The 14,222-nt window shown below is 47.7% G+C and overlaps 1 protein-coding gene across 1 annotated transcript in view; it reads right to left on the bottom strand.

Moving 5' to 3' along the window:
* Positions 1–14,222, bottom strand: part of HTT (huntingtin) — a 188,082-nt gene that overhangs the window by 44,920 nt on the left and 128,940 nt on the right. The window contains exons 36-38 of the mRNA XM_011935439.1: positions 11,336–11,458; positions 10,192–10,427; positions 8,983–9,125 (exon numbers count right to left, since the gene is read on the bottom strand). Coding sequence (XP_011790829.1) covers positions 8,983–9,125; positions 10,192–10,427; positions 11,336–11,458 — 502 coding nt within the window. The remainder of the gene's footprint in view (positions 1–8,982; positions 9,126–10,191; positions 10,428–11,335; positions 11,459–14,222) is intronic.

Below are 14,222 nucleotides of genomic sequence, written 5' to 3'. Positions count from 1 at the left end.
CAGCAAAACCCTGTCTCCACTAAAAATATAAAAATTGGCCAGGCGTGGTGGCGGGTGCCTGTAATCCCAGGTACTTGGGAGGCAGAGGCATAAGAATCGCTTGAAGCCAGGAGGCAGGGGCTGCAGTGGGCCAAGACTGTGCCATTGCATTCCAGCTTAGGCAATGGAGCAAGACTCCATCTCAAAAAATTAAAAAACACACAAAAAAATTCAACACATCCCGAAAGTGAAAAGGTCCTGAAACAGGCAAAAACAGAGTAGAGGCGTTTTAGGGCTCCACAATGCCTTAAACTACAACCTGAGACTAAGGAAGCGAGCTAAAAGCAGCAGCACACTCAGAATACAGACCAGGTCACAGCGACGAGTTCTAACGCCCGGTCTCCGGTTCCGCCAGGTGTCCTGGGATTTCTCTACACTTGCCTCACACTCAGCATCGCCCCTCCAGCCCATTCTGCACTGGCCTCGCCCTTCTGTGCGGCCCTCTTTCCTGCACGGGCCCCTCGAGTGAAGACGCATGCGCTGCCTTCAAGAGGATGCAGCCAGGCCACAGAGCACGTGCAGGGACAGACCGGGATGTGGGGGTTTTGAACACGTAATAGAAACCCACAATCCGAGCTGTGTGCTAGGTGGCTGAGTGTCAACACAGGCTCCGAATCAGACTGCCTGGTTCAGATCGTGGCTCTACAGTTTGTTACCTGAGTGACCTTGGATGTACCTTACCTGGGGCCTCAGCTTCCTCAGGTTTAAGATGGAATTAAGAGCTGTATCTGTCTGCAGGGTTGCAATAAGGAGCAAACAGGAGAACCCAGGTAAAGGGCTCAGTACTGCATGAGGCACAGAGGAAGTGTGCAGCCCCTGGGCAGCAGCGGGGAGTCTATAGGGAAGTTCGGGTGGAAGATGAGACAGACTCTGAGGGCCACCTCCCGGTAAATGGAGAGGAGGAGGTAAGGTCAGGGTCCCTGGGCTGGCGGGAGGAGGAATGGACAACAATGCTGGGATTTGGAACATCCCTAATGACCCAATTAACAAGAACAGGTCCTGGAGGGTGACAGTGGTGCTAGTTCAATTTTCAGCGCAAGTCTGAGGTACTGGCAGGACAAGTCCCATATCGCGAAGCTGGATGCCAAGACTACGCGGACCAGCAAGAGAAAGTTGTCCACGAGAGCAACGGCCAGGGTCACAAAGGGGAGGGACCTACCAAGGCCGAGGAGAGAGGCAGAGACACAGAGAAAACAGTGACGAGAGACTACGGACAGCAACTCAGGGAACACAACCAATTAAGTGGCTGGAGAGAGAAGACCCTGCAAGCTGCTGAGTGAGGAGAGGGCAGCCCCACAGAATCGAGCTGGGGGGCCCAGGATGAGAGGCACCGAGAAAGAAAGAACACAGGCAGCCTCTGCAAAGGACTTTTCAGTAAAGATGGTAAGAGGCAGGCTGCCACGGCTTGAGAACCAAGAGGGAAACCAACCACCAGGGGCAATGAGAATGGAGTGTACACAGAGGGAGGGACCCCTCCTGAAGGAAGCAGGAGAGCACAGGAAGTGCTGGTTTGCTTTTAATTTAAGGTTGACTTAGTGCGGCTGTAAGTGCAAAAGAGCAGCTACAGGCCGGAAAGGAAAGGTAAGACACACGTTTCACTATGGTGAAGTATGCAATGGATTTTTTTTTTTTTTTTAAGACAGGGTCTCACTCTGTTGCCCAGACTGGAGTACAGTGGCATGATCACAGCCCACTGTAGCTTTGGCCTCCAGGGCTCAGTCAATCCTTCTGTCTAGCTGGGAGTATAAGTGTCCGCCACCATGCCCTGTTTGTATTCTCTATAAACAGGATTTCATCATGTTGCTCAGGCTAATCTCAAACTCCTGGGCTCAAGCAATCTGCCTGCCTTGGCTTCCCAAAGTACACAGGATTACAGGTGTGAGCCACCACACCTGGCCTGCAATGGATATTTTTAAATAAGCATCAAAGGCAAAATTCAATTCCAGAGAATCCAGAAGGATGTGGCGTGAGGAAGCAGACATAAGAGGGGTTGGGAAGCCAGCAGGAGGATGAGGCTGAGCTTGGGAACAGGACAGAAGGTCCCCTGTTCCGCCGGGATGTTACAAGGCACCCAGGGTCCCTTCCAGGTGGAGGGAGGAAGAACTGGACAGAGGTTCATGAGAAGGATTCATCACTCTCTCAGCAGAGAGGAAGGCAGACACCTGCTGGGCATGGTGTGGGCATATCAGAATAGCAAAAACTTTGGAAGGCACTGCACTCTTGGTGGCTCATTCTGAAGCCACCACTAATCCCATGGTGACACCCGCCTGGTCCCCTCCTTCCAAGGGTTTCCCTGACTTTACTCATCCTGGAATCGCCTGCTCTTATCCTCACAGAAAACACATCAGAGGCCACAGTGCTGCTTGCTGCTGGGAGGCAGCAGGATGGCGTCTCCCAGTCCCCTTGTATGGGGTGGGGCTGTGACCCATCACCAGCAGAGAACACCAGCAAAGGCATGCATGTCACTTGTCCAAGGCCACAGAGCCTTCTTCTCTACCTTCCCTCTCCTTGTTCCCAACTAGACACAGAGGATGTGGAGGCCCAGAGAAGAGAACCAAAAGAAGGAAAGGAGCCTGGGTCCCCGAATTCCCACTTGGAGGGAAGCCATCCGTGAACCAGGAACACCCTCAACACATTGTCATAAAACCAAGAAACAACCTTCTCTGGTGTGAAGCCACGTAAATGTTGGTGTATTTGTTACAGTAGCTACCATTATTTAACAAAGCCAACAGCGGCACTGAGAACATGGCTGAGATTAGAAGATGCTTCTCGGAGGAACCTCCCTTGCTAGGGTCCCGGGTAGTGATGAGCAGCAGTCTGAGACAGAAAGAAGGCAGAGCCTGTGGATCACCAGGGTGGCACAGGGGAGCCAAAGGCACTTGGGGGAAGAGAAAGGGACCAAGTGCCCAGAGACCACGATGGCTGCAAGAAAGGAGGGGGCAGGAAGGTGGACGCAGGCTGCATCCAGAGAAACAGCTACAGCTGCACGCAGCAGCTCCCCAAGTCCTGATTTTGTGAGCTAAACAAAGAAAGACTAAAAGGAACAATGGCAGCAGGAACTGGAAATAAACAATGCTGCTTTCAAAACAGGCAGGATGTGGGATCGCATCCCAATTCCACCATCAAGAGCTCCTAGGGCAGAAACCTCTCTGGGCTGGGCTTGTTCAGCTATGACATGGAGAGAACCACCTCTAATCCACGCCACACAGTGACTGGGGCCCACGGTGGGTATTCTGCAATTGCCAGCGGCTACATTCACCACTATCAACCCAAGAAGTGGCCCGATGAGAGAAAGATCGATGGGCAAGAAAGAATGCTTGGGTTTTCATTCTTGGTTTTGGCACAGGATCTTTTAGAACTCAAGCAGGGGAAATACTTCACAGAGCTGTTCTAAGAATTAACTGGGATACTTAAAATTAAACCTACCACACACCCACGAGAAAATTCCATTGCTTCCAGCATGATAGTTGTTAGTAGCCCCGTCCTTTCCCCAAGGGTGAACTTGAATCAATGCCAACTTTATTACTACAGAAAGGACCACTTTCTCTCTCTTCCAGTATTCCTGCTTTGCCCCATGAAGTGGAACCACGGACACTCTGGAAAGGACAGGGAAAGAGCTGTCGTGCAGCCATCCCCTCTGCCACAGAGGAAGGGTGAGCATGTCTCCATGAGGGTCATGGTACATCTCCACCACCCATGACCAGGACTCAGGGAGGAAGGGGCAGCAGCTCCTGCCACCCTGAGTATGGTCTGGATGGCAGGCAGGGAAGGGCACAAGATGTGTCCTTGAAAATCACAGTGAGCAAAGCTGGACCGCCGTGTTGAGGCTGCAAAGCCAGACAGCTCTAAAGCAGCCACATGGACAACAAACCAAGCCGATGCTCCCACCCCCTGGGCCTCTGGCACCATCATCTGTTTCTAGACCGTCTGTCTTGGACCAAAAGAGAGGGATGCTGGTTACCCCAAATGTTGTGAACAGGAGGACACGCATCTTTCTTGGCTATTCTGCTTCTCCTAGATGGAATCTGAAATAGGCAAACAGCTTTGGGCTAAATACCCTCCTCCCCCAACAAAAGGAAAAGCAGGAAACTAAAAGTCAAGGGTGCCATTCTGACTAGTTCCTGAACCAGGCATTGTTTAAGAAGTAATGCCTGAAATGGACAAATTCAAAGGTCTCCATTTTCAGTGTAAGGGTGGAATTCATAGCCTTTGCTTAAGCAGGACGTGAATACAAATTACCAATTTTACATGTTAAACACACCTTACTGATATAAAAACACAAGATGGATTACTTCAACTCTTATCTTGAAACCAACCAAATATAGTAATTCTGCCACCTAGTGTCTTTCAAACAAATGCAGTCAAACGAAACAAGAAGACAGAAACAGACATTTATATATACACGCACAGACAACTTACTTGCAAATGCTGGGCCAATTAAATAAGGTCAAAGATAGCAGCAGGTAACCCACGTGCCCCCTTCAAGCCCTCCACTCTCTCCAGTAAAGATGCTTCTCAACCGACCTGCAGTTTCATACAGGAGCCACTATCCACACTGAGCTGTTTAAACTTAATTAAAATTAAATAAAATTATAAATTAAGCTACCCACTCAGACCAGCCACATTTCAGGTACGGAACACCACACGTGGCTAAAAGCAACTAAATTAGACAGTGCAGACGTGGCTAAAAGCAACTAAATTAGACAGTGCAGACGTGGCTAAAAGCAACTAAATTAGACAGTGCAGACATCCCGTCTCTGCTGGAAGTTCTATTGGACAACACTTCAATAGTAAAAGTATTTTGCCTCAATTTTGAGATGGAAGAAGAGGAAATCAGCACAATAAGACAGTGAACACCTCTGAGCTGTAGAGACCGCTCAGACATGTAGAAGGACACAGAACATACCACCCTTATCCCACGAAGGCAAGACTAGTCCTTAGAAATGAGGCTGTCTCGGCTGGGCGCGGAGGCTCAAGCCTGTAATCCCAGCACTTTGGGAGGCCGAGATGGGCGGATCACGAGGTCAGGAGATCGAGACCATCCTGGCGAACACAGTGAAACCCCATCTCTACTAAAAAATACAAAAAACTAGCTGGGTGAGGTGGCAGGTACCTGTAGTCCCATCTACTCGGGAGGCTGAGGAAGGAGAATGGCATAAACCCAGGAGGCGGAGCTTGCAGTGAGCTGAGATCCGGCCACTGCACTCCAGCCCGGGCGACAGAGCGAGACTCCATCTCAAAAAGAAATGAGGCTGTCTCCTCTTGGCATCAGATTCAAACCAACTGGTGGCAAAATATTAAAATGACCAACATATTAAAATTGACCTATCATTCATTAACAAGGCACATTTTCTCAACTTTAAACTTATTACAGTGGTCAATGAAGCATAATCTGAAGATCTTTAAAAAGAAACAAGAAAATTCTTTCAATAATAGCAAGTAAGCTCAAAAACTAGAGTCCATCATCAAAATTAAATTTTGGTCATGGCCTGTGTGGAGGGTGACAGCAGCTGAATGCAGTGGCCATGAAGAGGCCCCTTTCTCTGGGACTCTGTGGCGCTGTGCGGCCAGGCCCCACTCGCCTCCTGCCTGCCTGCACTCTCAGCTGCTCTCTCGGGTGCCGGAACATTTCTCTGCAAAAAGCTAGCTACTTCTCCCCCTCGGAAATCCTGCCTCTGCCTGCCCACCCATTTTGTCTGTCACTGCACTATTGTTTTCCTTCATAGGAAATATTAAGACTTGTAATACTGACTCACTGACTGTAAGTTCCATGCAGGCAAGAGCCAGGATGCTCAACTGAACCTAGCAGACCCAGAGCCTGCTAGCAGGGAGGCGGGCCACTCCTCAAATGGACCAAGACTGAAAATGCTAATTATCTTTTACTCTAAGGGTATGTCCGCAAAAGGTATACAAAAATCAGTAAGAGAAAGGAGCTTCTGATCACAAAAGCACCCTGCCCCATCCCTTTTTAAGGCAACTACTTGTTATCATTTCTGTTTTCAGTTCTGGTACTTACCTCCAAAATTCTAACTGATGCGCTGCTATCCCGTGCAGCAGACCATCAGTTACTGCATGCGCTCCTCTCCCTTACTCCTGGAGACTAGCCCCACCTCCTCATCAATGGAATGCTGTCCAGTCTCCCATTTGGCCCAGGTGGACCAGAGCATTCAGCGGTTTATGGTCACCCATATGGCTCATGCAAGGCCAATCACATGCCTACTTGAGGGGCTGAGACAGGAAGCAGAGATGAGACTGGGCGCAGTGGCTCACACCTATCACCTCAGCATTTTGGGAAGCCGAGGCAGGAGGATCACCTGAAGCTAGGAGTTAAAGACCAGCCTGGGCAACATAACAAGACCTCCATTTCTACAAAAAAATTTTAAAACCTATCCAGCCATGGTGGTGCATGCCTATTGTCTCAGCTACCCAGACGGCTGAGGCAGGAAGAACTCTAGAGCCCAGGAGTTTGAGGCTAGAGTGAGCCTCGCACTGCGCTTCACACCACTGCACTTCAGCACAGGTGACAAAGTGAGACCCTATCTTTAAAACAAAATTTAAAAATTATACAAATTAAGAGAAGAAAGCAGAGCTGAGATGCATAAATATACAATGCAGACCACAGAATTATAACACTAGATGCAGTCCTACCAACTACCCTTGCCTGCACTTTCCAAGAGCTCAAACCAACAAATTTCTTTCTCTTACTCTAGTTTAAATTGGGGTTTTATCCCTGCAACTGAAAGACTGTTGAATACAATCACCACATCATAATTTGTCATGATTTACAGACTTCAGACAACTTTAGACATTACCCATTAACTCTACGGTAATAAAGAGGAGATTTGGCTCATTTATACTACCTCCTAACAACCTGAGTTACATGTTTAGCTCTATCTGGATACCTCTGAAGCCTCTATATTTTGGTCTGTCAACTTCAGATGATGTAATCATGTAACTCCAACAATGCTAGGTAAGGATTTTAGTGCCCCTTCCATTCCCACCCATCTACTTGCCAAATTAACTTGGTTAGTTTTCCTTTTATATTCATCAGAACTGAAGACATTTTCATTCTGTTCTGAAACCATAATTAAGTCAGTAGGTCTTCAGTGTTTCAGTCACATATTGATTCCAAAAATGAAAGCTCAAGCAATACTTACATTATGACTATGTGAATACAGTTCCCAAGAGAGCCAAGGATCCTAAAAGGATGGCATCTCTTTCTATGGGTCTTTGATCATGACCTCCAAGCTGCTTAAAGGAGAACCTTTTTAATATCAAGGGCTTCCAACAGATGAACTGCTGAAAAATCAAGCCATATTTTGGTTTGCCTCATATTTGGACCATGACTTAATGCTATTTGCTTTTCCTAGAGATTAGAATTGCCTTTCTTTTTTCTTGTTGAGAGAAGAAAGATGTGCCTATCCCCTAGAACTAGTCTTCTAGCTATTTACTCATTTATTTAAAGCAAAGCATTCTCATGACAAATGATCGTTCTTCTTGGAAAACACACTGTCCTAATTTGGACGGGTTGCTTTCTATGCTTGCTGCACAGCTGGTGTCTTATGACTTTCTTGGGTTCACTGTCCTTGTCATTTTCTTTCTTTAGAGAGATGGTCTCGATCTCGCGCCCAAGTTGGAGTGCAGTGGCACGATCGTGGCTCACTACAGCTTGACCTCCTGGGCTCAGGCTGATGTCACTACCCCTGGCTAATTTTTTTATTTTTTTTATTTTTGTGGAGATGGGGTCTCTTGCTATCTTTTCCAGGCTGGTCTCAAGCTCAAGCTATCATCCCACCTCGGCCTCCCAAGTAGCTGGGACTACAGGCATGTGCCTACCATATCTAGCCAGTTTTTTATTTTCTTTGTAGAGATAGGGGTCTCGCTATGTTGCTGAGGCTGGTTTCAAACTCCTGGCTTCAAGAGATCCTTCCACCTTGACCCCCCGCAGTGTTGGGATTATAGGCGTGAGCCATTGTGATTGGCCCATCTTAACCATTTTTGGGTCTTGTTTTGTTTTTTTGAGGCAGGGTCTTACTCTCTAGTCGAGGCTGGAGTGCAGAGGCATGAACATACCTCACTAGAGCCTTGACCTCCTGAGCTCAAGCGATCCACCAGCCTCAGTCTCCCGAGTAGCTGGGACCACAGGCACACCACTATCCCTGCTAGTCTGTTTGTACAGATGGGGTCTTGCCATGTTGCTGAGGCTGGTCTCAAACTCCTTGGCTCAAGCAATCCTCCTGCCTTGGTCTCTCAAAGAGCTTGGATTACAGGCATGAGCCATTACACCTGGCTCATCTTAACTATTTTTAACTGCACAGTTCAGTAGCATTAAATACATTCATACTGTTATACAACCATCACCACCATTCATTTCTAGAATAACTCTTTTCATCTTGTAAAAATAACTCCCCCTCCCCTGCAGCCCCTGGCAACCACCACTGTACTTTCTGTATCTATGAATTAAGTACTCTAGGTCCCTCATATAAGAGGAATCACATAGTATTTGTCCTTTTGTGACTGGCTTATTTCATTTAGCAGAATGTCCTCGGGGCCGCCCATGTTGCAGCGCGTGTCAGAACGTCCTTTTGTTAAGGTCCAATAATATTCCACTCTAAGCACACACCAGATTCTGCTGATCCATTCACCCGTCGATGGACGCTTGAGTCGCTTCCACATTTTAGCTGTTGTGAATCATGCCGCTAGGAACGCTGGCATGCAAACATCTTTTCACCACCCTGCTTTCCATCCTTTTGGGTATATACTCAAGAGTAGAACTGCTGGGTCATAGGGATCAGGCTGACTCTCTTACAGCAACAAACATTTTCAACTGGCACGCTGGGCAAGGCAGAGTTTCTACCGGGCAGCATAGCTCCTACACTCTGAGAGTGTACAGTGCAGAATGGGGAACGAGATACTCGAGAAAGACTAATGTGATTCACCTACCAGACTTGAAGATGTGGATCAGACACATTAGCAGAGTGCCTAGTTCTTGGCAATAGAAAGTATGCTGCTGCTCACTTATTTCCACCTTCAGCTGTTTTGTAACAATGTCTTCTAAAAGAATACCCACCAGTTGTAATAGAAACCTTCCAAGAAACAAAAAGGGTGACAGTGAATTAGGTGACTACTATAAAGCACTTATGCCAAGTATATATGAAAATATATGTGGTAAATATAAAGTAAAAATAGAAGTAAAGTACATTAAACCGTTAAAGTGAAACGCGTAACACCATCGCCTTGGATACAGTCACTTTTTCTCTCTGTGTATCACCTTCCTCGCTGAGGATGAAATGGCAGGTAGTATTTTTTTAAGCTTTGTAAACTGTACACCATTACACAAATACAAGCTGATCATCTGTCATAGGAATTTAATGTACCATCAGTTTTAGCCAGCTGCTTCAATGCAACAGAGGGAAAGCCACGGGCTGCCTGCTGAACCTGCAAAAAAAAGGTGCCCAGCAGGCTTACTGGGCTTATCTCCATCGACAACACAGGGCATCTTCACTGACGACAAACCAAATGACGACTGCGTGAAGTCACAGCCACTCAGCCAGAAGCAGCACATTTGCAGCAGCAGCTCTAACTCAGTGAACACTCAGAATCCAGCAGAGGTGGAGAGGGACCCATCTAAGCAGCAAGCATTTATGAGTGCCTGATCACTGTCCTGAGGGAGCTTCCAAACAATTTATGAGGGAAGACAGGATTTGATACTGCAGGTATTTACTGGAGGCAGTCTGCCTTGCAGGGAGAAGTATTTTTATTACTGACAGCGTGTAAAACTGCTGGCACATGGTGAGAATATAAGATTCACTTTCTGTGGCTTCTCTTGGGTTTTAACTTCCCTGAAGGCAATGCACGCCTACTGCCTGCCCCCAGGACAGCCACCCCACTGCCCTGCCCTACCTGAGCAAGCCACTGCTGTAGCATCTCTACTGAGGACAAGAGACAGAACATGACAGAACCTCAAGAGAGGTATGAAACAAGAGCCACAGATAAGGCAGGACAGATTAGAAAATTACACTGATACAGACTTCTTTACCCAGCTCAGAACTGAAGCGAGACCAGGTGTTATTCCAGACTTAACTGATCATAAAACACCAAGTGACTTCGCAAAAGGCATGGGTTAGTTCTAGGCTCAGATAGAAAGCATACCTTGAAAATGTTTCTTCTGGCAAATTCTTTATTTGTTTCCCTTCACTGTGTTCTTCTAGTGCTGAATTACTGTCCCCATCTCTTAGCCTATTAATTACTGGACAGGAGATTAAATATGGAGAGAAAGAGAGCTCCTGAATACGAGAAAGAACAATATCTTCAGTTGACTGGGAAATCAGAACCCTCAAAATGGCCAGAATTCCTGATATCCACAGTTGAACAGTGCTCACAGATGCCTAAAATAAACAGAATACATAAGTCATAGCTAAAGAAAAAAGGAAGATTAAATTTCCCCCAATTGCCAATTTTGTGAAAAAAAAAAATACTCCTATTTTACTATCCTACCAATAAATCTTTCTATCACTGAGTCTCAAAGTGTGGTCCCAGAAAAGCAGCATTAGTATCACCTGGGAATGTGTTAAAAATGCAAACTCTTGGCTCGGTGTGAGAGCCACCTGTAATCCACCTGTAAACTTTGGGAGGCTGAGGCGGGCAGATCACAAGGTCAGGAGATTGAGACCATCCTGGCTAACAGGGTGAAACCCTGTCTCTACAAAAAATTAGCCAGGCACAGTGGCACGCGCCTGTAGTCCCAGCTACTCAGGAGGCTGAGGCAGGAGAATCGCTTGAACCTGGGAGGCGGAGGTTGCAGTGAGCCGAGATCGCACCACTATACTCCAGCCTGGGTGACAGAGCAAGACTCCGTCTCCAAAAAAAAAAACAGGCCGGGTGCGGTGGCTCACACCTGTAATCCCAGCACTTTGGGAGGCCAAGGTGGGCGGATCACGAGGTCAGGAGATCAAGACCGTCCTGGTTAACATGGTGAAACCCCGTCTCTACTAAAACTACAAAAAATTAGTCAGGCATGGTGGCGTGCACCTGTACCCCCAGCTACTTGGGAGGCTGAGGCAGGAGAATGGTGTGAACCCTGGAGGTGGAGCTTGCAGTGAGCCGAGACCGCACCACTGCACTCCAGCCTGGGCAACACAGTGAGACTCATCCCCTGCCCTGCGCAAAAAAAAAAAAAAGCGAACTCTCAAGCTCCACCCAAACTGACTGACTCAGACATTCTGGGGGTGGTCCCAGTAATCAGTGCTTGAACAAGCCCTCTAGATTCATCTGCTGAGTCAGGCAAGAGACTCACCATTGTGTTTGGAGTGACGAACATACTCCGTAAAAGCATGTCCACCGGACGGAGGGAGGAAGGGGCCAAAATCTCAAATAATGTATTTAACACTCCAAGGGCTTCATGAGAGTCAATGTGCATCTGTGAAATTAGACACCACAAACATTTCTACATAAGCCAAAAGAAACGTCAGCTTCCTATACATCAGCTAGGTAACTCCAGGGCAAATTGTCATAATCATGTCATCATCACGTTCCCTCATTTAAAAGCATTTTAAGTTCAGTGGTGAACCAAGCAAACATTTTTAGAATAACACTGTATCGGCTATATTTTTCCCGTAACGGAAATATTTTCATTTAGATTTTTATTACATAAATAATAAATGCTTTCTGTAAAAGACTCAAATATACAAAAGTATGAAAAAAAATCAACTAGAACTGCAGCACCCTGATAAATCATTACCAACATTTTGGGGACCAGTCTTCCAAGCGTCCCTTCGTAAACACATACACGGGATGGTATGCACACTCTTTTCCTTTTTTTTCTTTTTCCACACTCCATTCCTCCCCCAACAGTTGTAACAAATGCTAAGTCGTGTATATCCCTTTCTTAATCTCCCCCATGTTCCTATAGCCATATCCTTGCCCACTCACACACACAGGTTTTGTTTCAGTTGTTTTTGAAAAACCATAAACATCTTTGCTTTTCTCACTTAACAGTGCAATGGAGAACTCCCAAGGCAACTGGCTGAACTTCTTTCCTCCCTCCCCCTCCTTCCTTCCATTTCTTTCATTCCCTTCCTTCCTTCCCTCCTTCCTTCCCTTCCTTCCCTTCCTTCCTTCCTCCCTCCTTCCCCTCTCCCTCTCCCTCTCTCTCCTCTCTCTCTCTTTCTAACAGAGTCTCACTCTGTCCCCCAGGAGTGCAATGACACATTCATGGGCTCAAGTGGTCCTCCTACTTCAGCCTCCTGAGTTAGCTGGGACTACAGGCGCACACCACCACACCCAGCTAGTTTTTGTATTTCTAGTAGAGACAGGGTTTCACCATGTTGCCCAGGCTGGTGTCAAACTCCTGAGCTCAAGCAATCCGCCTGTCTTGGCCTCTCAAAGTGCTGTGATTACAGGCATGAGCCACCGCACCTGGCCAGAACATTTTTAATCATGCAAAATAACCCAAGCTAAAATAGTCTAAGCTTATACCACAGTGTGTTCAACCATTCCTTATTGATGGTGGGCACTGACTGTTTCCAATATTTGTTTCTACTGAGTGTGTATACACATAGCAAACAATTCTGCAAAGAGATGTGGTGTTTTTCAAGGCACAGATGTGAAGCTCACAACACTGGCCACATCTTACAAGAAGGGAACAATGGACCTTCTGAGCTCCAGGATTCCTGCATCCTGGACCCTCACCTGTGCCCACCGACTCTGCCTCCCCCCAGCAACTCTGGGAGAACCCACAGTGCTCTGTCATCCGTGCAGCCAATCCTAACCCGTGTCTGTGAACACCACGACAGAGATTTGTTTCTCCTGTGTCAGGAACCGATCCTCCCTGTTTGCTTCTGTCCTCAGGGTGTAAACAGGCCCTCATTTCTGCCAACTTAACCCCCTGCCGACTCTCCTCCTCTGGCTACCGCCTTATTTCTCTGTTCCTTTTTCCAAGCCTCTCTCCTGTCCTTTCAGGAACACACTACCATTAGGGTTTGGCTCCCTTTGCTCCTCCAAAAGCGCTCATCAGTGCTCTCGGTGCTGCCAAACCTGTGCCAAGTTCCCAGGGTGCCCACAGCAGATGTCACTCTCCTGCACAAAATGCCTTCAAAAAAAATCTTGGCTTTAGGAATCCCACACCTGCCTACTCCCCCTGCCCCAGCACTGGCTCCCCTCACCTCCTTGACCTTGGAACTGGGACTCAGCAGGCTCGGTATTCAAGTTCCTCCTCCTCTCCTGCCAAGCTGCGTCCACTGTGAGGGGACATCTCAGATGCTGACCCCCTGCCCCACAGTCTCTCGACAACTCTGGGCTCATACACCTGATGCTGGCCTCGCCTCATTAGGCACCTATGGGGTCTCAACCGCTACATCCAGACAATCTCTGACCTCCTGCTGCCCCCAATGTCTGCCCTACCTCATCCACAGCCACCCTGTCCTCACCCTGAACCCCCAATGCCCTGCTCTCTCTCACATTCCACATCTAAGTCAACAGCAAACCTTGCTGTTTCTGTTTTCACGCTGCCAAGGGACGCCCACTTGGGCCATTGCACTTCACCGCTGGGCCTCATTAGGGTGGCCTGCTCTGCCCTCACCTCCCCCTCAAGACTATTTTCAACTCAGGAGTAAGAATGATCCTGCTAAACACCACATCAGGGCAAACCCTCTCAAGGCTCCTCCATGCTGGCCTCACCCCACCAGGCCTTGCTCCCTTCCCTCCCCATGGCTGCCCCACTCCTCCACCCCCATTGCTTGTACCCTAAGAGCATGTTCCCCCCAGGGCCTTTGCAGCTGTTTGCTCTGCTTGGAATGCTCCTCCCCCAGGTATCTCCTAGGCTTGTATCTTTCCTTTCTGCAAATCCACTCAGATGTCACCAGATCACCACAACTTTTCTCATCACCAACTGAACAATGCCACTCCACCGCCGAAACCACCTAACTCTCTTCCCTCCTGGATTCTTCTGTATAGCATTCCTGACCAGCCGCCATGGTAGAGACTTCACTCACTGGTTTTTCTATTGTCTGTCCCCTCACCCCCATCCCAACAAAATCTTCACTCCAAGAAGGCAGGGGGTCTTTCTTGAATCTGCTTTGATCACTGATGTATGTACTGCCAGTAACGGGATAGTATCTAGCACTACTTCTGAATGCAACATGCACCTGTGCTGAGCTACCTGGCCGGGGCTGTGCTACGTATTT

The sequence above is a fragment of the Colobus angolensis genome, unplaced genomic scaffold, assembly GCF_000951035.1.
Source record: "Colobus angolensis palliatus isolate OR3802 unplaced genomic scaffold, Cang.pa_1.0 Scaffold143, whole genome shotgun sequence".
Lineage (NCBI taxonomy): Eukaryota > Metazoa > Chordata > Mammalia > Primates > Cercopithecidae > Colobus > Colobus angolensis.
This window is presented reverse-complemented; position numbering and strand designations above follow the sequence as displayed.